Below are 21,178 nucleotides of genomic sequence, written 5' to 3'. Positions count from 1 at the left end.
CTTCTGCCATTTGCCACAACACTGGAGCGAGGACAATGTGTCTGCTCCAATCGGATTGTTCCGTAGTATAATGATGGATGTGGAAGTTTACTGGAATCCCCTTGTTTTATCAATGAGAACTTGGCTGGTCAATAACGGACACCTAGGAAAACCTTGTAACGGGGTAGCCCAGGAATGGCTCTAGATGTGAGCTTGCTGGGGGCTGGGTGTGGAAGTGGATGACCTACTGTGCCACTGAGCCGTCACAGGGTGCACGGGTAAGAATATCTACTCCCCTTTTCTGCTGTGGTGAGGAGTACCTCTACCAGCGATTTAAAACAAAGCATGTTTGAGCCTAGCAGATAAAGCATCTGTGGGGTAGGAGAGGGGAGTAAGATTACATTACAGCTCTTCTGTCTCTGGTAAAATCCGTACCCAGCCCTGGGGTGCTCTGTTAAAGCTGGGTCTATTCCAGACGAGCTCCAAGCTGTTCAGGGTGTCTGTCTGAGCCTCCATCTCCAACCCAGGCACAGTGAACATGTCATTGAGCAGCACTCCACCAAACGGGGTCGGAGTCCTGCATGCACAAAGGAAGAAGATTTAGCATTTTCATGGGGTGGGGGTGTACTTCTCTTGGTAGCCACGGATGGAAAAAGCACTCGGGACTAGCTGCTCCTTGAGCATCCAATAGCAGCCTTGTCATCTAGCAAGAGCCATCAGTTGCCACCCTGTGTCATGAATGGCAGCTGTACTCCTTCCACTCACCATAATCCCCACCTACTCTGTCTGTTTCCCTCAGCCCCTCAAAAGATTCACCTCTAGACTGAGCCTCAGTCAGCTGGCCCTCATCCAAACTCCTGCAGAGAGACAGGGTCGCTTGTCCCACTACCTCAGCACCCTTGGTTGAGGTGGCAAGGTAGAGCTGGGTGTCAGCCCCCACAGCTACTCCACCCCACTTCCCCTTAGCAACCCTGCCAGCCTCCACGTATGTGTTGAACAAGGAGAGGCATGAGAGAGACCCCACACATGAAAGGTCTTGGGGCAGCAAGTCCTATCCTCTGCTCTCCTTTGTAAACAGAGTGAAGTCTCTTAGGTGCAGCCAAAGCCTTCTGGAAGGGGCTGCAGCTGCGTTACCCCCACCTCATGATCAATGCTGTCGTACATCTCTTAACAATCAACCTGTTTTCGGCACCAGGGCAGCTTCTCTTGGAACGTGACGAAAGGGAGCTTTTGTGCAGTGGCTTGAGCTGTCATTTGTTCCTGGAGAAATGATACAAGGGCAGAGGTGTATTCCCGTGGAGCAGCTAGGGTTGTGCTGAATGTTAGGCCTTCATTTAAGGCAGAGCACTGTTTTGGGGGCAGCAGTAAAGGCTGACTGTGGGGTGTATCTGCAAATGTCTGCTTTGGAAAGCATGCTCTGGTACATTGTCTAATCTGTTACTCGAGTAACGTGGCATCGTGTCTCACAGCAGCATCCCAGGGATTGCATGTCTGAGCCCCGCTTCTGGGGGAAGTGTGGATGATGAAGGCTTGTTCCAGTAATGCTCGGTTCCCCCAAGGAGTATGTGGCAAGGTCGTTCTCAAAGCCTTGTGTTACAGGTCACGTAGGGCACGTACCATCTCTGCGAGCCTCTTCAAGGTCTTTCATCACCCCTCTGCATTTTGTAAATAAACCAGCCTGCTTGAATTCAGTCATTGGAGAGGTCGTGAACTTTCCACTGGTCTATTACAAATGTGAAATACTCCAGGGTTCATCTTGCTTCATAGGCAGGATTTCTGTCTTCTCGCTTAATACAAAAGGCAGCATCCATTTTGCTAACAGCTTTGGGTTGGATTTGTTTGGGGTGGGGGGATAAGATCAAATGAAAAGAGGTGATTTTCAAAATCAGGACCTTAGATCCACAAGGATCACGTGTTTTTTTAACTCAGTTTAAATCTGATGTCTGTAAATTCAGCTTCCCGGCACTGTGCCTCACTGAGGAGTTAAAATGGAGGTGAGAGACTTGGCGTTAAATTAGCATCTAGCTGTATTAAATGTCAGTTTAGGGCTTTAAATAGAAGAGCAGCAGTTCAGAGGGGAAATAACACAGGGTGAAGCTAGGCAGCCTTACGCATCATATAGAAACATGCCCGTTTGACTTTCTGTCCAGAAATAAATACTGAGCCCAGGGCCGAGAAACATGACCAGCCCGAGAAATTAAAGAACAAGTGACTGCAGCACCTCACCCGTCCCTCTACAGCGTATGCCTGATGGAGCTGGGGACGGGAAAAATTCTAAATATTTGAATACGTTGGGTGGTAAGGAAATCACAATAGAAACCCCTTGGCTTTTCCACCCTTTGCTTCCGGCTGGCAGCATCACTTCCACCATGGCCTTGCTTTCTGCTAGCTAGCTCATGTGCTCCCTGCTAGTTACCCCGGGTCTGCTGTGGGAGGGGGTTGGCGAGTCCCTCGCTAATATCTTACATTTATACAACACCTTTCATCTCCATAACTTCCTGCATGACTCATGCAGCCACCTTAGGGTTCGAATAAGGCAGCTGGTTAATGGGGCCCACCAACATTGTACAGCAGCTTAGGGCAAGAAGTGAGGAGGAACTCCGCATCATCTGAAACTGTAGCAAGAATTCAGCTAGGCAGGATGTAATTATTCAAACAGCAGTTTGGCCAGGGGACCAGGGTGAACCCCAGACCTATGCTCATGAAAAGGGATTTTTGGATCCTCAGTGACCAGAAGGGGTCAGGGCCTCAGTTTTATGATTCAGCTAAAAGATGTTGCTATGTTCAGTGCCCCCAGCTCCAGGCTAGGTTCCTTGTTCTCTACTGACTGAGAAGTGAGAACGCTTCTACTGGAACCCCACTCCTGCTGTCTGCAGAACCTGGGATTCCCTTGGCAGTCTCCCATCCGAGGACTTTACAAACCCAGCCCTACATAACAAAGAGGAAGGTTAACTCTTGCACGGAGTGCCTGGGGCTGCAGCCTTTGCTGGAGCCACTGGTAGAAGAATTGTGAGAGTTTAGTCTCCAGTGTGTGGCTGGAAGGAATCAGGTGACTTTTTAGCACCTTGCATAAGGATTAACCTAGTGTCCTAGCTGTTTCTGCAGCTATCTGTCACCTTGTGAAAACTAGCCTAGCGCATGAGCTGTCACTTAGCGTGGCCATGGCCTAACAGGTGTGGGACGGAGACTGCTCTGAGCATAGGCGCCAACTCTGTGGTTGCTCCATGGCTCAAGCACCCACGGAAAAAAAATAGGGGGTGCTCAGCACGCACCAGCCTCACTGGTTCCAGCCGGGACTGGCCGCCGGTCAGCTGTTTGTGTCCCATTGCAGAGAAGTTCAGGGTGCCCCATCTCGGTTTTGTGCTGCACGAGACCCCTGTCCTGCCCAACCTTTCCCAGGGGCGGTTGCTACAACAAGCAGCTAAAATGGGGTTGCAAGAAAAATTGCAAATAGCAGCTTGTAGCAAGGTCTCCAGCCACCTTTTCATCCCCAAGCCTGCCCCAGGCCCCATCAGCTCAGAATCCCCAGCATATCCCAGCAAACATGGTGGATGTGTCAGGTGACCGTTACCTGTTGAAGCTCCTCAACTCGAAGTGGCTGGGTTTCCTGGGCAGTTCAGGCAGCTGGCTCTTGCTCTCCATCCGGTAGTCCTCACTGAAGAGGAATTCCTGCCAAGGGGAACAGTAGCCCTTGGGGATGGCAGTGAAGTTGAACTTCTCTGGTGGGACTTCCTTCAGCGGTCCAGAGTAGCCTGCGTTTGGGAGACAAGGCTTTTGTTACTACAGCAGACCGGCAAGGCAGCAGCCAGCTTCACTGGATCGTCAGGCCTGCCCGGGACTGTCCTCATGTGGACAGGAACTCTCCCCTCCCATGGGAAGGGCTGGGAGAGCAGTGGAGCTGGCCAGGACATGTTTTTTCCCATGAAAAAATGTAGAGAAAAACTAATTTTTTTCTTTTTATCAAAATGTTTCTTTTGTCCTATCACCGACATTTCAGATTGTTGGGGGTTTTTTTTTTTTGACAAATACCTGAAAAAATTTGGCAAAAATGTATTTGTTTAAAAAAAAATTCATTTTTTTAATCCAAAAACCCAACTCTTTTTTCCATTGAAAAAACACTTTGGCAGACAATGCCCAGCCAGCTGTAGTGACTAGACTACATCTCTGCAAGTGACATCTGTGGGGGCGAGGGGGAGGGGAAAGGAGGCTTTCCTTGCCACAGGGGATGGCTGTTCCCTGATTGGTTATGGGTGGGGTCCTCATGTTCTGCCACTGGGAATCATGGGGGCCACACGCCTTCTATTGATAACAAGTTCTGCAGGTCCGGCTCCTCATTACTTCACTGACGTAGCTCCGTCATGGTGTTCTTTTTCTGTGGGCAACTCCTTACCTGGGGCCAGGGACTCGGGATTGAGGGCTTTACTCATTTGTAGGACTTTGTTTGTCTTCTTGGGCACTTTGGGAGGGGTCCCCTGGCCTGCTGCTGCCACGTGAAGCTCAGTGCGATAGTTCTCCTGGCCCTGGGCAGACTAGAGAAGAAAGAGCAATAGGAGAAGGCTGTGGACAGGGCACCAGGAGAGGTCTGCTCCGCTTTGCCCCTGACAACTGAGGTAAGGTCTTGTGGAGAAGATGGAGTAGCAAAGGGCAGGAAAGGAGACTTAGTCACGTCTCCTGAAGGGTGATCGCTTTTTATATGGCACTAGCTAGAGCCAGGCATGGCGTGGCCAGGTGCGGTGCAAGAACTCCCCACATGCACTTCTGCTAGCGCGCCTTAATGCATTGCTGCAGCATCCCCTGCTCTGCTAGCCCCAGAACTTCACACGATTCCACCAGTGGCCCTCAGTGAGGACCTACCGGCCCCCTGTTTTCTAATCTTTGGTCCTTGCATGGTGAATTTGTGATGAACTGCTAGCATCTTGGAGGAAAACTACCACCTTGCTTCACTTTTGCCTGCCCCCGTGAGATTGTCAACCCAGGCCTCCAGCCATGGAAGGATACTTACGGAGGTTGGACCCGTGGGGCTCCTGCCTCACTCAGAAAGAAGGAGAAAATGAAATCCGGGTGAAATACGCGTACCTTCATCCCAACTGAATAAGCCAGCATGCAGAGCAGGCCCCAGAGGGCCACTTTCCAAAGTGCCTTGATGCAAAGAGCATGCAAGCACCCTGCTGCAGGGGGTAACAGCAGCCTGCCAGCCCCCTCGCGGCCCTTTCCAGCATGTCCTAGCTCAGTGAACGCAGGGAAAGTGATAGGACGCCAGGCAAAGCACTGACCTAGAGCTGCCAATGAGGCTACTTCAGTAACCTCGCTTCAGCCCAACTGGCTAGCGCCATCCACTGCTTCTCTTTAAATAACGGTGCCCCAGGGACACTCACCAGCCACGCGTCCGGTCTTCCCGCCAGGTCCCCCTCAGCCGCGCCGTGCGAGCCGCCTGCTGCCATCGTGCTTGAGCTCTGCGGAGGGCAGGGGGAACGACGTCACTCTCTGAGGGGAGCAGGCCCCACACGCAGCCCCAGTGCTGTCAGCGTAAGGGCCGGCGACGCACATGGTTTCAGAGTCCCGTTTCCTGGCTCTGCCAAGGGGATCGTTTCCACAGACACTGGCCACAGCAGCTGGCAGTGCCCTGTGGTGACAGCCCGGCTCTCCTCACAGCTTATAGCGCATGGGCCCACAACAAAGATGGCTGCCTCCCCCTCACACTCCTTCCTGTTAAAACATGCAGTTATAATAACTGCGCAGGGCTTCCTGTTAACTCAGGGATCCTCATATCCTGGGCTAAGAAGTGCCCTGGTAGGCCAGGGTGCTGGCATAACGCGTGAGTGTTACAGCTCCCCCTCCGTGCTGATCTAGAGGACCGGCTTTATTACAGCCCTCCTCCATTTCTAGAGCTTCAGCTCAAGCTGCAGCAGCTCTTGCCCTTAGCTCTGGAGGTCCCTGGTTCAGTCCCCGGACTGTCAGCCAAGAGCGTGACCATCATGCTGACCCAACAGGGTCAGCTGAGATTTGGGTTCCCATCACGATGAGGCGACTCACGGCTCTGTAGCCAGTAGGATGCTCCAAGATGAACTTCTGCACCCGCTTCTGCCTCTGTTGGAACAGCTGGGAGCCCCTGTTTGTCTGCAGAGACAGCTCTTCCACCATCAGATCCTGTGGGATGCTGACCTTCTTCCCCAGGTCCAGCTGGGGGCCTGAGGACACACACACAGCAGGGCAGTGAAAGCACAGGTGTTGCGATAGGGGGTTAGGCTCTGAGCGAGGGGCCAGTGGCAGTGCATGGGGAGCCAGCAGAACCTCGCTCTGGGGAGAGGCGAGGAGAGGGTTTGATTGACTCAGCCCCTAGGAGGGACAAACATCTGGCATAGCTCTGCAGGGCCCATCAGGCTGGTTCAGAAACTGCACTGATGGGAGCCACATCCAGGCAAAGAGGTGGGGACCAGGGGCCTTGCGGGGGGAATGAAAAGGGAGGATAGTAAGGGGATCCTGGCGCCGGGAAGGGCTCAGAATAACCTCTAGCGAGCTGGGGTATGGGCCCCATTAGTGTTAATTGACAATGTACCGTTCATTCGTTTGGAAAGTCCAAGGAGGAGACCAGTAACATTAATACCCCTGAAGTCCAGGGGATTTTTGCCAGTGTCTTCAATGGGAACTGGATCAGCCCCAGTGGATTGCATGCGGCAACCTGGGGCTCCTCCGTAAGTCAGTTTAGCACAAGGCATCTCTTACCGTCTCCCATCATCTCCCTCACGATGGCCATCGCCTGCCTTTTTCTCTCTCGGGTGTGGTCCGAATGCATAATTGGGAACATCTTCTCACCTGGAAAAGAAGCAGAAGCCCAGCAGGGCTCACACATCAGGGCAGACCCTGGCTGCTACTCACACGTTACCCCCAGTGTGCCAATTGCCCCGTCCCTGGGAAGAACTGATCCCAGGTGCAGTTCTGAGGTTCGTGTGATGGCCTTTTGCAAACGGTTACCCTGGGGCCCAGCTTTGCTCCCTTTTGGGAAATATGCACAAAACCAGAGAGAATGCAGCTGGAAAAAGGGGGTTTCTCTTCCGCTTTATGGTCATAGGAACTGTATCATGCCACCACATCACCCCAACTTCACTGCAAACATCTCCCATTCATTTCAGGACCAGCTCTCCATGTCTCTAACACTATAGAGCTGTTCCAAGTGACCACATCCTGGCCCTCTGTGCTCTCCTCCCCGTTCTCCCCACTATTCTTGGATTAGCTTCTCTCCAACCCCTCACACGCTTCGCCATTGCTGGTGCGAGAGCCTTCTTCTCTGCAGCTCCTGCCATCTGGTGCCGTCTCCTGCAGCAACTCGCCATCTGAAATCTCTTTGCTCTCTGCTCATGCCTCTTAATTCTGCCCTCCGTTGCTGGCTTTATGATTGAGCCACTTAATGTATTCCCTAGGCCAAGATTTTGCACCAAGGCTCTCTGTCCCTGATACAATGCACCGGCCTGCATTAAACTCTGCCAAGCACTGTGGGGGGCTGTCTTGTACGAAAGACGCTATTCAAAATACACAAATTAAGGTTGCATTGCATTGTATACTGAGCTTTCTGAGCTCAGCTACCCCTCTGCTTAGGCCCTGAAGCAAGAGCCCTTGTGACTGTTAGATTAGCTGGCTGGTGCCACGTTTATTCATAAGCGTCTGCTCCTTTATGTTTAATTTTGCTGTGACTTAATGCCTTGCAGTGGTGAGTTTCACAAGCTATTGAAAATGTTGCATGTTTCCTTATATGTATTTTAGGGCTGTATTCTACCCTAAGTCATGGTACTAGAGAACCTCTTAAGATCCAATGCTTGGAACATGGGCAGAACAGGGATCTATGATTTGATCGATCAATCATATTTCTGTGCCATCTAAGCCTTTTAACTTGTACCCTCCTGAAGCCAACAAGAAGCTCAAATCAGTCACTTTTGCTCTGTTTGCAAGTCAGCCCCCAGGAAGGCCCTCACTGGGCGTTTCTTTAGAGAGGAAAAAATAGTCCCCATCTCGTTCCTCCCCCCACACCACCCCCGTAGAATCACAGACTCATCAAAGAAGGGATCTCAAGAGGTTCTCTAGTCCATCCTGCTGCACTGAGGCAGGATTAAGTATATGTCTTCCCCCGTGTGGTGCACGAACGGATGGGGTCCCCCTGCCTGAACGGGGCAGCAGGCCAAGTTGGCAGCACCCTGCTCTGCTTTGTGGGTTTCACTATAGAGACCATGTCTGCTCCTCGCTGCTCCCTGAGCTCCCATTTAGCCACGGTCTATTTTAAGCTCCTGACCTCGGTAGAGCGGGGAGTTGTAACCCTGATCCTTTGGGCAAAGAGGACGGCGCCTGGTGGTTCTTGGGAGGATGGTCTCAGCAAGCTGGGGAAGCCGGAGGGCTAGGTCGGGAGATGCTGGGCTCCCCTTAGGAGAGTCTGATGGGAGTTTAAGGCCCTGCAGGGGCCTAGCAAGCGACTCTGCTACAGCCATAACATAGAGCCGCAGGGGCTGCTTGTACAGGGAAGGGGGGAGTTGATACTCCCGATATATGGCAGCTCCTCTAGGACTCAGTGACCCAGGGGGAAATCCTCACCCCATTGAAGTCAATGGGACTTTTGTCCTCGCTTTCAATACAGCCTGGATCCCCACCCCCCAGCGATCAGAGGACGCACAGCTTCCCCACCCCTAGCACAGCTTGAAAGGGTGAACTGGCCTCCCCACCCGCAGTCATGCGGGGTCCTTGCCTGGCAAGATCTCTGGACTCAGAATGGGTTCGTGTTCCACTCCCTATTTCTAGTGTCGCCAAGCACTGGCGTATGGGTTTGCCATTGCCCCTCCAGAGCCCAGCCAACGGGTCTGAGAGAGCTCCTATTCACCCCGCCCCATTATCCAAGAACTAGAGTCACTCCATGGAATTGAAAGGCAGCAAATGTCAAGCAACTGACAGGAAATGCTTCGCTCACCACAGCCTGTGGAACTCACTGCTGCAGGGTATTATGGAGGCAAATACCCCATTTCCAACAGGCCGAACGCACAGCCACGGATAAGATTAGCCTCTGCAGCAGCACTAGTAAGGAAACATTACAAGACACCTCATGCTCCAGGGTATCAGCTGATCACCAGCTGGGTGCAGGAACAAACTTCCCCTCCAGTGCAACTGGGGCCATTCTGGGGGTGTTAGTCTCTGCAGCATCCAGTATGAGCCACTGTGGGAGGCAGGGTATGGGGCGAGATGGCCCATTGGCCTAGCTGTGCATGTGAGTAGCCATTTCTCTGTAGTGTAGCCAACAACTCCACAGCGCCGCCCCCACCCCCCCAGCTCCCATGTCCTGGGCTGCTGCCCATCTTGCCCACAGCAGCGGCTCCCTGAGAGCTGCAATGCCTGCTTTGCTAGCCCCCATAAGGGGGTTCCTCAGAGCCAAGCTGAATGCACCTAACCACCTCCCCAACCCTCCCCTCTTCCTCGGGCTCAGGGATGGAGAGCCCCCATGCCCAGATCTGCTGCGTGGCACTCAGGGAGCCAACCGCTGGCGTGGCGGCTTCTCACTGTGGCTCCTCCACGTCCATTTGCTCATGTCACCTGCACTTGTGTCTTTTCGATTGTAAACCTCCCAGGACTGGGAGGGGCTAACGCTGGGTCCGGGTTTGTACAGTGCCAAGCACACCGGGGCCCGGGCCCAGCCCCTACCGAAATAGATGTGGGCAATCTGCCGGGGTGGTGGTATTTCCTCAACACCCGAACACACGAACGCAGGTCAAAGCCCTCTCCTGCCCAGCTGTCAAGATTCTCCTCACCAGCACCAGATACCCTGTCCTATTTATAGGGCCCTACCAAATGTACGGCCATGAAAAATGCGTCACAGACCATGAAATCTGGTCTCTCCCCAGGAAATCTGGTCGTTTGTGTGCTTTGACCCTATACTCTACAGCTTTCACAGGGGAGACCAGCATTTCTCAAATTGGGGGTCCTGACCCAAATGGGCGTTGCAGAGGGGGGTCACAAGGTTATTTTAGTGGGGGCTGCGGTATTGCCACCCTTACTTCTGCGCTGCCTTCAGAGCTGAGCATCCGGAGAGCAGTGGCTGTTGGCTGGGTGACCCCCTCTGAAGTCAGCGCCCCGCCAGCAGCAGCGCAGAAGGGTGGCAATACCATACCAGGCCACCCTTACTTCTGCGCTGCTGCTGGCAGCGGCTCTGCCTTCAGAGCTGGGCTCCCGGCCAGCAGCTGCCACCCTCTGGCCACCCATCTCTGAAGGCAGGGCAGCAAGGGTAGCAGCACTACCATCACCCCCCCTAACCTCGTGACCACCCCCACAACTCTTTTTTGGGTCAGGACCCCTAGAATTACACTGTGGAATTTCAGATTTAAATAGCCGAAATCATGACATTTACAATTTTTGAAATCCTATGACAATGAAATTGACCAAAATGGACCCTGACTTTGGTAGGGCCCTAACTATTAACTCTCCAGGTTCCAGCCCCCAGTGAGTCTGAGCTGAGCCAGCCACACGGAGGCTAACAAGCGGCTGCGGGAAGACAGCCTGCTCCTCATGGGGGTCAAACTCCAGTGTGCTGCTGAGTTCCCTCCTGCTGCTGCTGAACGTAGCAATTCTCCCCGTCCCGTGCTATTCCCCCCGCCCCCCGAGTTCAGAGCCCAGCTCTTCGTACCTGACTGTGTGACTCCTTGGACGCTGTCTTGCTGCGATGCTGTTAGATGAAAGGAGCTTTCCTGCTGCGCCCGCTCCGCCCAGGGACTAGGCCTGGGTTTGGGATTCCTTAACAGCTTTCACAAACCTACCCCAGGGCCCAGTGTTTGCCGGTAGCCCCTGTGTCTTTCTTACCCCCTCTGTGCCCTGCTCGCACTCAGCCTGGACCATCGCTGAGATTCCTCGGTCCTAATCCATATTACATCAGACATTTATTTCTGGCTGAGAAAGGGGGCGGAGGCAGCACAGACCCTGGTGAGCCAAGCTCCAGACCGTTAAGAGCACGCACACACACACACACTCACACACACACACTCGCTCCTGCTCACGCATACAAAGCCATATGTGTGCACCCAGGTAAGGAGTTTACACACAAATGCATAAACATGCCCGTATATATGGAGGCATTAGCGATTGTACAGCACTTCAAAGACAGACAGTGCCAGGGAAGTGCTAAATGCCCTAGCGGGGGATACAAACGAATGCAGGCACTAGAGAAGGGAAGCTAGAGGCTTTCTTCAATAATGCCAGGGCAAAGGGGTATTTGATTAAAATCAAAGGCAACCCATTTACGATAAATACAGGGAAATACTCTGTTATGCGCTTCTTATTTATTATCATTATTTTTGGAGCACAGAGTACTTCGCAAAACACAGAGACAGAAAAGGCCCCCTGCCCCAAGGTGTTTACTCTAGAATTCAAATGAAGGGCACAATAAAATCTGCGGAACTCATTGCTACAGGATATTATGGTGGTAAACAGTACAGTTCACAAGCGTGTTAGCAATTTAGAGGGGTAAGAATAGTATCTGCAGGGCCAGTAACAAGAATCAAATAACAAGAGGACACAAACTTCACAGTTCAGGCCTAAGCTGCTCACCAGCTGGGGTCAGGAAGAGTGGCTCCCACGCTTGGCCGGGCTGTGGGATAGCACCGCACAGCGAGGTGCAGGCCTGGAGTTTCCTGAAGCATCCCATTGGCTGCTTTGGACTCTTATTTAGACTCACATCTGTGTAATAATACCAAGAGGGAGGGGGGGTTGTTTCTCCAGCTCACAAGCCCCTCTTGAGGAGCCTTCTCAGTCCAGTTTGTAGAAGGAGAGAGCAGGAAAGACCCCCCCATACTGCAAACATACATGCTGCCATTACTGGTTGAGAGGCTCATGCCCACCAGCTCTGAGCCGCTGATGGGCCCTGGCTCCTACCCAGCCCGGCCGGAGGATCTGTGCATTCCAGCCAGTTCAGCTCCAGCCTTCCACCGCTAGGGAAATTGGGCAAAGCTTTTCCCGAGCTGCTGATACGGGTTCAAATCCACCACTGTCTCAATTGACCTGGTGGCCTATGGCCCCCACAGCTCCCGGTGGCACTCACCCCGGCAGCTAGCGACAGCGGGGGATTATTTCCCTAGTGTAGATGAGATTCCTGTATCAGCCCATCCCCCCTGTGTGGGGCTCTGACACTGACCATTCAAACAGGGAGCAGCTGACTAAACCCAAATGAATTGGGGGGCGGGGAAGGGGGACTCCAGGGGGGGACACACAATGGGAGATGCTCATTCAGCTTTGCTGCCACCTGGTGGCCGTTCCTTATCACTGCAGGTTTAGTGTGGGAAAGGCCTGCTGCGACCCATCCATTGTAGCTAATTAGCAATAGTCAAGTGTGCTTGGCAGTTCCCCTAGCATCCTTACTCGCTGCCCATCCAGTCTGTGGGTACCTCCAGCAACAGTGATGCCATGATTCCCCTGGCAGGTCTAAGGCACCATGGGCGAGATCACTGAGGCAGCGTCGTGGGCCCAAGGAGCAGGGCTGGGAATGGTGAGACTCACCCAATCCAGGGGGCACACTGCCATTCCAATGACAATCGCATCTGCAGGGCAACGCTGCCCCTGCACTCTCCTTCTAGCTCCTCTGTGACGCCATTGGATTATGCCAGCACCGCGGTTCAACGGGCCACCTGCTCCCTCCCCCAAACGCCTCCTGCGAGCACTGTGGGGGGGCTCCGGTTCTAGTGGGGCTGAGTGGTGGGGGATGTGTGTCCAGGGATGGGCTCACAGATTAGGTTTGCTGTTAGACAAGACAGGGATACTGAGATGTGCCCCAGCTGGGGCTGAGATGTAGGGAGAGGCAGCCTCCATCCCTAGGCAGGGCCGGGTATCAGCCCACAGCGCTCCCTCGCCCGTCACACCACATGGCAGCGGTGCACGAGCGGGAGCTGGCGCACCAGCTTTTCACCTTGCCCCTGCAACTGGGACAGGAACAAACCTGGGAGCCTGGGGAAGGTTCCATCCTCTTCCTGCAGCATGGCCTTTGCTATCCCAGACCACCCAGAATCCTACGAAACCCCCCACCCCCGGTCTGAGCCACTTGGGAGCGCTAGAGAACCCCAAACTGCCCCTGCCATGAGCAAAATGCATGAAGCCCAAGGCAATTCTTAGCTCTCCTTTAATTTTACCCCAAGTAGGTAGAGCGCCCACCTGATGCTGCAATTGGGCCAGCCAGGACGCCCAGCATGCCTAGGGCACTGACGGGGGGTCACTCCTGGCTGGGTGGCTGGGGTTCGAAAGGACACAGGCAGGCCAGACTGGGTGGGATAATGGCGGTTTTATTTTCGAGCATGGTATACAGTGATGTGGCAAAATGCGCGTCAAAGCGCAGCTGGTGAAGCAATGGCTAGGAGCGCCTGACGCGGTCTCTGTGTGGAACAAAGGCGTCCCAGCAGGCCAGAGCCACTGGAGCTGGTGTGCCCTGCTTGAGTGTGTTCTCTTTGCTTAGCGGTGAGTAATGGACACAGGCAAGCCAGCCTCAGCTGCACTCGGACGCCTGCGCAGTGGGGTCACACAGCATCGCGGTGATGAGGGTTAGGGACAGTCCACTGGTTCCTCCCAAGGGGTCCTCAATCCATGGGCCCCTTCCCCTGCTGGAGAAGTGGCACACTCTGAATGGAGCCATTCCAGCCCCCTCCCCACCCCCACCCCCGGTGCGACAGCTCCCTGCCCAGCCCCCTCTGAATAACCCAGCTTAAAGGGCCCTCGCCCACGGGGCACTGGGGCTGGCCAGTGTGAAAGGGGAGCCCAACGTGCGGAGTGGGTCTGGATGAGCATCCCAGAAAGGAGCACGGCAGTTAGAGATGGAAAAAGCTAATTACTAGGGGGCTCAAGCTAAAGCCCATTGAAGTCACTGGGTGTCCTTGGATAAGCCCTTCACTGCCAGGCTGGGAGCTGCTCCCCAGCGGAGAGCATGCAAGAGCCTACAGTGCTCCGCAGAGATGAAATGGAGGACATTTCATCTCTGGTTAGTGAGCTAGTTGTGTCCCTGCACGACTGCCTGGCTGCACGTGTACTGGGGGGCCTGCCGTGTCGGAGAGCAATGTCGTTCCGCACTGCCCAGCGCTCATCAGTAATCAGTTAGTATTTATCTGACCTACAGCAACTAGCATTTAACCAGCGCTTGCCATGACATGCCCCATGGCCCACTGGGCTTGTGCTGTCCCAAGCGGACAGGCTAAAACATCCCCCATGTCACACCTCCCTTCACTTTCAATAACCTCTGCGGTGCCACGTCTCTCGCTAGCCCTCGCCTCATTGTCCTGGGGCTCTTGTCCTGAACTGCTCCATGCCCCAGTGTGCTGCTCAGCCCTACACGCCCATCACCCCTTCTCAGCACTTGCCCACACCCGCTCTGAACACCTACCTGTCCTCCCTCTCGCCACACACATCCTCCCTGCCGCAACGACCCGGCCCAGGCCCCCTCACGCCCAGCCACGGCGAGCTGTGCTTGCCTTGGCCATGTGATTGTCTCTGTGATCGAGTGGGGCCCGTCCACTTCACTGGCACTACAGATCCATCAGCCACAGGGTGTGCAGATGTCACAGGGTCCCACCCAGTGGCTCTTTCTAACCAGTCCTAGCAAACCTGGTAATAGTGCATGTGATTTATAGCCAGGTTGGGGGGGTTGGTTTTGTGCTCCTGGCTTTGTTGCGAGGGTCAGATTCTTGCCTCTCAGCTCTGCAGACTGAAATGCTCTCTGTAGCCCCAGGTTTCAGCATGGGTCAGCAGCGACATGAGCTCCCCCCACAAGTTGTGTCTCTAACCTCTCCTGCATGGGGCCACCGCTAGGAATGAGATGGTTCCCAGGACCTTCAGGGGAGGGCCACCAAATGGCATCAGTAGCAACCCTGTGGGATGAACCGCTGTCAGTAAACAGTTCTCTCCAGCGGGGAAGACTTTTGGTCTTGCCTGGGTCTCCCCTCACAGCAGTGACCTGGAAGCAATCCCTGGAGACACCCAGCCCCACAGGGATGAGCTGGCTGCTAATGTCCTGGGCACTTTAGCTAATGACCAAAGCCGCGTGCACTGAGAGGGTGCTCTCTCCCTCTCAGCCCATTGGCCCCCCTCAGCAACATGCCCCTCGGCGCAGGGCTTCTGGGCTAGAGCAGAGCTCTGGCTGCCCCCTCGTCCTGCTGCCTGCGAGCAGCCCCGGCGACGTGTGCGCCCACATCTCTGCAGCCCGGTGGGGGCGCCAGAGGGCGGAGGGGAGCTGGGGGCGAAATGGGAAGGAGTTGCCATGAAACATAAACTTTTGTGAAACTTTTTTTTTGGCTTGTTTAGGGATGAAAAAGTTTTTTAAAAAGCCTTTTTCAGGGTGTCTTTGCTGAAAAATGAAATGGGACGTTTCCAAAGAAACAAATCATTGCCCTGGAGATTGCCCTGGGGCAGGGAGGGGGGGACATTTTTCCTTGAACAAAATTTCACATGAAAAATTCCAACTGGTTCAAAGGGCTTGTGCAGTTGCCCCAACTAACCCCTAGAGGGCTCCACTTTGTGGACTCTCGCCTCCTCCTGGGAAAACATGGGCCGAGGCTGGGGCTGTTCCCTGGCGGGGTGTGTGTGTGTGCCATGTGCTCCCTGGCTGTCGCTCTCTGTTGGGTTCATTTGTTTCCATGCTCACAGCAGAAGCTGGCTCTTAGCATGTGATTTCGCCCCCCGCCCACGCCATTCCTTTAGTGAAACCAGAGCGGCAGAAATGCCCCCGGGGGGGGCTCTGGGAGGCCAAGGGGCTGCGGGGCGGCAGGGGGGCGGAGATCTAGACACTCGTGTGCCTGTGCACGGATATGGTAACTCCCCGGGGAAGCTGGGCCCAGCTCGGACGCTTGGGTTCGCAGAGGCAAACCTTTCCTCTGCTTGCTCCCTGCACAATAGCGTTCCCCTCCCGCCCAGGGTGAGTTTTTGCTCTGGCTGGGGAGGGGTGAAAGGATGCACCCGTCTGGGACATGCCTGCGCGTGGGAGTTGGCCCTGGTGTGGTGCGCCAGGAGCAGGAGCCAGGTGACTGCTGCCCCGGCGGCTCCCCACAACCCCACCCCGCAGGGCCTGTGAGCAGCACAGGGGGCTGGGAATGGGGAGAGACCCCTGAGCGCAGGCGGGGCCGGGCCGCCCTCCCTGGGCTCACCCGGCATTAAAGCCGGGCGCACTCCTCCCTTGAAAGGTCAGGGCAATAAAACCAGAGGCTGGCCAGCTTATCGGGGCAGCTAGGGTAACACCAGACACCGCTCTGCCAGCCCGTGGCTGCGTGCCACCCTGCCAAGCACACAGGGAGCGAGCGAGTGGGGGGACCAGCCCGGGGCGGGCAGGAGGGGCTGGGCTGGCCAGGGAAAAAGCAAAGGGGCTCAGGTGTTGGTTTGCTTTCCCCAAGACACTGTGTGCGGCCGGGGACCATGCCACGGCGGGGGCTTCGTGGAGAAGCTCTGGCTGCTCTGGGAACCTGCAGCAGTGAAATACCCTTGTGCAGCAGGGTCTGCAGAGCAGTCTATCGCTTAGGCCAGTGGGCACATTCAGATGCCCCCAACCTCCCCTCTAGTTTGCGGCAGCCTCTCTCGGAGACTGGCTATTGGCTAATGAGGGTGATGATTCACCCGGTGACGCCCCACAAACAGCCCCCGGGCCAGACATGCTGCCGACGACGCCAGAGCCCCATGGCCAGGTGGGTGGCAGTGCCCGGCCTGGCCCAGTGACACGCTGGCACGCACGCCTCTCTGTGCATCCACCTAGAGCCAGCCTGACAGGGCCTTGTACCTTCCCGGGGCCTCCTCCCCAGAGTCCCTTCAGCACGGCTCCGGTGGGCTCCTTTCAGCTCCTCCTCACAGCCAGCCGGAGCGCTGCAGGGCAGGGGGAGTCCTTCCAGGGCAGTGCCCGGGACCCGTCAGCTCCATCCATTTTACCCAGCAGGCCACTAGCCAAGAGGGAGCCTCTCTCTCGGGCCCACCTCCAACCCCACCCCCACCCCCGCTGCTTGGGTCTCGGGGTTGTTCATGGCTCAGGCCCCCAGGCAGGGTCCAGGGGAGAGTCGGAGAGGGCGGCCGCACACGCGGCGTGGATCTAAATCGCTGGTGGCTCCACCCAGGCCCCTAGGACAGGCCTCCCCCGGCGGCCGTTCTCCAGGAGCAGGCTTTAGCTACAGCAAGCTTGGTTGGCGGGGGCGCATGGCGCACGGTAGCGGGACGTTGGCGTGGGGAGTAGGCTTTGGTCACAGGAACGCTGACTCCGTCACGCCCTGCCTGGGCGCTGTGGATCGGCCTAAGGCACCACCTGCCCCCTGCCGGGGGAACTCCGGCTCCCCTCCGGGACATGAGCTCTAGACTCGCCGCGCCTCCCTCGAGCGCAGGGAGCTGCCCTGCCACCGGGGCCCTTCGGCTGCGGGGTGGGAGCCAGGATTTTGCTGTTCTCTCCCCCGAGGCAGCTCCAATCTCTCCCGTCCTCGCCGCCTCGGCTCCAGCAGCCCTGCCCTGCGCTCCAAGAGTGGGACAAGCCCCCAGCTGCCGCAGAGCTCCGGTCCTTGGCCTGCTGGGACTCAGGAAAAGCCAGGCCCTGCAGCAGGGTTTGCAGGAGCAGCCGCTGTGCAGGCTCTTCCCCCTGCCTTTCCCCGGGCCCTCAGGCAGCTGGAAGCAGGCCTGATCCCTGGCCTCCGCAGAGCCCACAAAGGAAACAATGGGATTCAGAGGCAGCAAGCTGGAAAGCCCATGGCTGGCGGCCGCCCAAGCCCCCTCTGGCCACTCGCTGTCTCTCTGCTGGGGATTACGCGGCCGGAAGGACGGTCTCGGGTCTGCCTGCCCGCCGTCTGTGGCCCCCTCGTCCCGGGCAGAACAAAAGCAGCGCCAGGCTCCCTCGTCCCACGGGGCTGAGATGTCATTGCTGGCTCCAGTCCAGCCGGGAGAGCAAAGTCTGGGGAAGCAGAATACGTGCAGGGATGGAGTGAGGGGCTCAGCAGCGGCATTGGCTTGGGGGGGGGGGGAGTCTGGATCCGGCAAAGTTAGCGGGCACCATCCTGCGGCTGGCTGTCGCAGGCCAGACTGGCATCTGCGGTCTAAACCCGCAGCAGGTTTGGGGAGAGGTGCTGCGGAGGTGGGGAGAGAGATCATCTCTATCATCTGTCTCCACAGCCCCCAGCATCCTCCCGCCACCGCCGCGTGGCTTGGTTGGCAGGACTGGGTGCTGGCGAGTCTATGCATCAATTCAACGGGCTCCAGTCGCGTCCTTGCTCACGTCACTTGTCTCTTCCTGGCCTAGGAGGTGCAGGGCGCTTCCGAGGGCAGGCGGCCCTGTTTCAGCCGCACGCTCCCGTTCCAGCCCCGGGGGCAGATGTTAAAGCTGCGGATCCCGGGAGACTTGACCCCCGAGTCTTCTGAGTCGATGGACACATCCGAGTCCGTGGGGGACCTGGAGGTGTAATGCTTCACGGGGGACCTCACTCCCGCAGGGGGCGACTGCACCGGGCGAATGAAGGTCGGCGAGTAGGAACCCAGGCTCCTAGGACTTGTACAAGAAGATGTGTTGGCCGGTAGCACCCCAGCGCTGGCGGGTGGCATGAGAATCCTGTGACCATCCATCCAGGTGGCTTTTGGAGATGGCACTGGGTTCCTGTAGGTTGGAGAGTGGCTGGCTGTGGTGCCAGGGCTGCTGCCAGCTGTTGCGTTGAGCGCCGGTGCCCCGGTGTTTGCGGGTAATGTGAAGGACCTGTGCCCATCCGTCCTGGCTGCTCGCGGCGACTGCAGTGGGCTGATGTAGGTCGGGGAGTGGCTGCCTAGGGTCCTTGGGCTGATGCAGGACGAGGTGCTGAATTGTGGGGTCCCGGTGCTGGTGTGTCTGTGCCCATCCACCCTCGTGGCTCTCGGCGACTGCGGACTCGGGGAGTGGTTGTCCAGGGCCCTCGGGCTGCTGCATGGAGATGCGCTGGCAGGTGGTGCCCCAGCGCCGGCGGGCGGCGTGAATGGCCTGACGCCGTCTGGCCCCAGGGCTTTGGGGGAGGAGCTCTTCCTCCTGGCAGCATTGATGATGTTCCTGGCGAGCAGGGCCTGCATCTGCCGGCTGGCCTTGGGCTCTGCCTCCTGCCGCAGTGGGGAGAGGGACCTCTCGCTCCACGACGGCGACATGGGAGGAGGGGGGCTCCTCACACTGGCTGCTCGCAGGGCCTCCGCAGGCCTTTCCTCAGGCTCCGGCGTCGGGCTCGACCACCCCTCGAAGGGGCTCAGGTGGGGCACCAGTCGTGGGGTCCAGGTCAGGGAGGCAGGCAGGGACACTCTTCTTTCCTGCAAGGGGAACACAGAGCACGGCTGAGTGTCAGGCTGACAAGGGAGGCCGGGACAAAGAGCCAGTGAGGGACCAGGAGACCGGAGCATTGGACTGGGAGCCGGGGCTCCTGGTGCCGCCACTGACTCACTGCGTGACCGCAGCCAAGGCTTGTGACCTCCCGGGGCCTCCGCTTCGCCGCTGGTAGAGTGGATAACAACACCCACCGCACCGGCAGCTCTGGGAGCCAGCTGCTTAATAGCTGGCAAGAGCTTTGAGATCCTCAGATAGCACAGAAGGGCAAACCCTTCCTCTGTCTCCTTCTCCCTTAACCCTGCCCCGTCCCATCCCTCTCAATCAATGGCAGGGGCAGGCTGATAGATGTGATGGCAGGCCAGGAAGCCCCGCCTTCAAAAGGCGGGACTTCCCAGAGTGAGGCCACAAACCTGGCCAATCAGCACCTCCCAGCGAGGCAGGCTGTGTGCCTAAAATACCAGCCTCACCCACCTGACCCCTGCTATCAGAGACAGCACAAACCCTTGCGAGACCAGCTCTGCCGTGGCTCTACCCAGCCTCCTTGGAGCCCTCCATGTGCTCAGTATCAGAGGAGGGCTGTGCTGGCGGGAGGCGGCAGCTGGGCATACTGGGTTATGTTAGCACCGTGGGCCCATTTATTCCATCCCGGAGATCGGGAGAAGCAAACCACACGTCCAGGCATTTTTGGCCAAGAACATCCTGCTTTTTTCTGATGCCTCCGTCTGCCCGGCAGGGACTCGGGGTCCGACGCTGCGCCCCTTACTCACGCTGAGTAGCGCTTGCTCTGACCCCCTTGGGACTACTCCCGAGTCGGTGCTACCGACGTGAGCGAGGGCTGCCACACCAGGGCCTCACTCTGGTAGTGTTCAGTACTTAACGCCTCCCTTCAGCCCCCTCACCCCTTTATAGCCTGGTGCCCATTAACCACGGCAGTGCTGCATTGCTCCTGTCTCCTGGGGCCCGGCCTAGCTCTCCCTCCTGGTCCCACTCTCTGGAGGAGCGCTGGCTTGGCACATGCCAGGCTGTCCCCAGAGGCATGGCGCCCAATAATGCTCTCAGCGTCCTCAGTGCCTGGGGAGGGCTGGCCACTGGGGGTAGCCCCCTCCCTCCTGGCAGCAGGGAACGGAGCAAATGGCTGGAGAGATGCCGTCAAGCCAAGCTAATGGAGGGGGGATGCAGAGGACGAGGCAGGGGGGAGGGGGAACAGGACGGCACATCATTAGGCTGCTCTTGTTCTGCTCGCTCCTCCTCCCGTGCCATGCCCGCATGCTGCTCAGAAGTATGGAGGCCTCATTGACAAGCGGGTGAGAGCCCTGTCACACAGGCTGGCCAAAGGGAGGTAACGCCAGACACAGGCAGGCAGGAGCCTAGCAGGCCAGGTCCGAGCAGGGCATAGGTGCCCAAGGAAAGCGACAGTGAGGCAGGGCTGGGGCCTGGAGCACGGTACGGCTGGGATAATGCTGCCTTGGTCCAGTAAAGCAGGAGGAGACAAGAAGCCAGGCAAGGGCTTTCTCATGGGTTGACCCTGCTCCTGCTTCCAGTGAGCTCTTGGGTGCCGGGACTGAACTCAGCTCTGGTGACCTCGGCCTCAGCCAAAGCCCAGGAGAGTCTTCCATTGACGTCAATGGGCCTTGGGTTAGGTCCCCTCTGAGCCTCACTTCCCGTTCCTTCTGCAGTGCTGGCTCGCTCTCAGCCCAGCTCACGCTCACGCCTCCTAATCCCTGCGCCCCGATTCTGTTCCTAGCCCGCGCGCTGCACACGGCAGGGCCAGCACCCCCAGCGCTCGCAGCTCATCATCCGCAGGCATGCTGCATCCGCACAGCAGAGACTGGGCCCCAGGGGACTGGGCTCAAACACCCCCCGGCGGTTGGGCTGGGCCATGCGGGATCTAAAGAGGAACCCGTGGGTCTATCTCCC

General features: G+C 56.9%; 2 protein-coding genes across 2 annotated transcripts in view; both read right to left on the bottom strand.

The window, feature by feature from the left end:
* Nucleotides 1-381: 381 nt before the first annotated feature.
* MYOZ3 (myozenin 3) lies at nucleotides 382-6,829 on the bottom strand. Its single transcript, XM_065410153.1, has 6 exons — nucleotides 6,703-6,829; nucleotides 6,013-6,167; nucleotides 5,355-5,432; nucleotides 4,370-4,508; nucleotides 3,551-3,731; nucleotides 382-556 (listed from the first exon to the last, which is right to left on the bottom strand). The coding sequence occupies exons 1-6, from the start codon at nucleotides 6,827-6,829 to the stop codon at nucleotides 382-384; spliced, it is 855 nt and encodes a 284-aa protein (XP_065266225.1).
* An 11,393-nt stretch (nucleotides 6,830-18,222) lies between these two features.
* Nucleotides 18,223-21,178, bottom strand: part of SYNPO (synaptopodin) — a 38,537-nt gene continuing 35,581 nt past the window's right edge. The window contains exon 3 of the mRNA XM_065410154.1: nucleotides 18,223-19,245. Coding sequence (XP_065266226.1) covers nucleotides 18,223-19,245 — 1,023 coding nt within the window. The remainder of the gene's footprint in view (nucleotides 19,246-21,178) is intronic.

This window comes from Emys orbicularis, chromosome 8 (assembly GCF_028017835.1).
Source record: "Emys orbicularis isolate rEmyOrb1 chromosome 8, rEmyOrb1.hap1, whole genome shotgun sequence".
In the NCBI taxonomy this organism is placed as follows: domain Eukaryota; kingdom Metazoa; phylum Chordata; order Testudines; family Emydidae; genus Emys; species Emys orbicularis.
The sequence above is the reverse complement of the archived record's forward strand: the minus strand, read 5'-3'. Positions and strand labels throughout refer to the sequence as shown.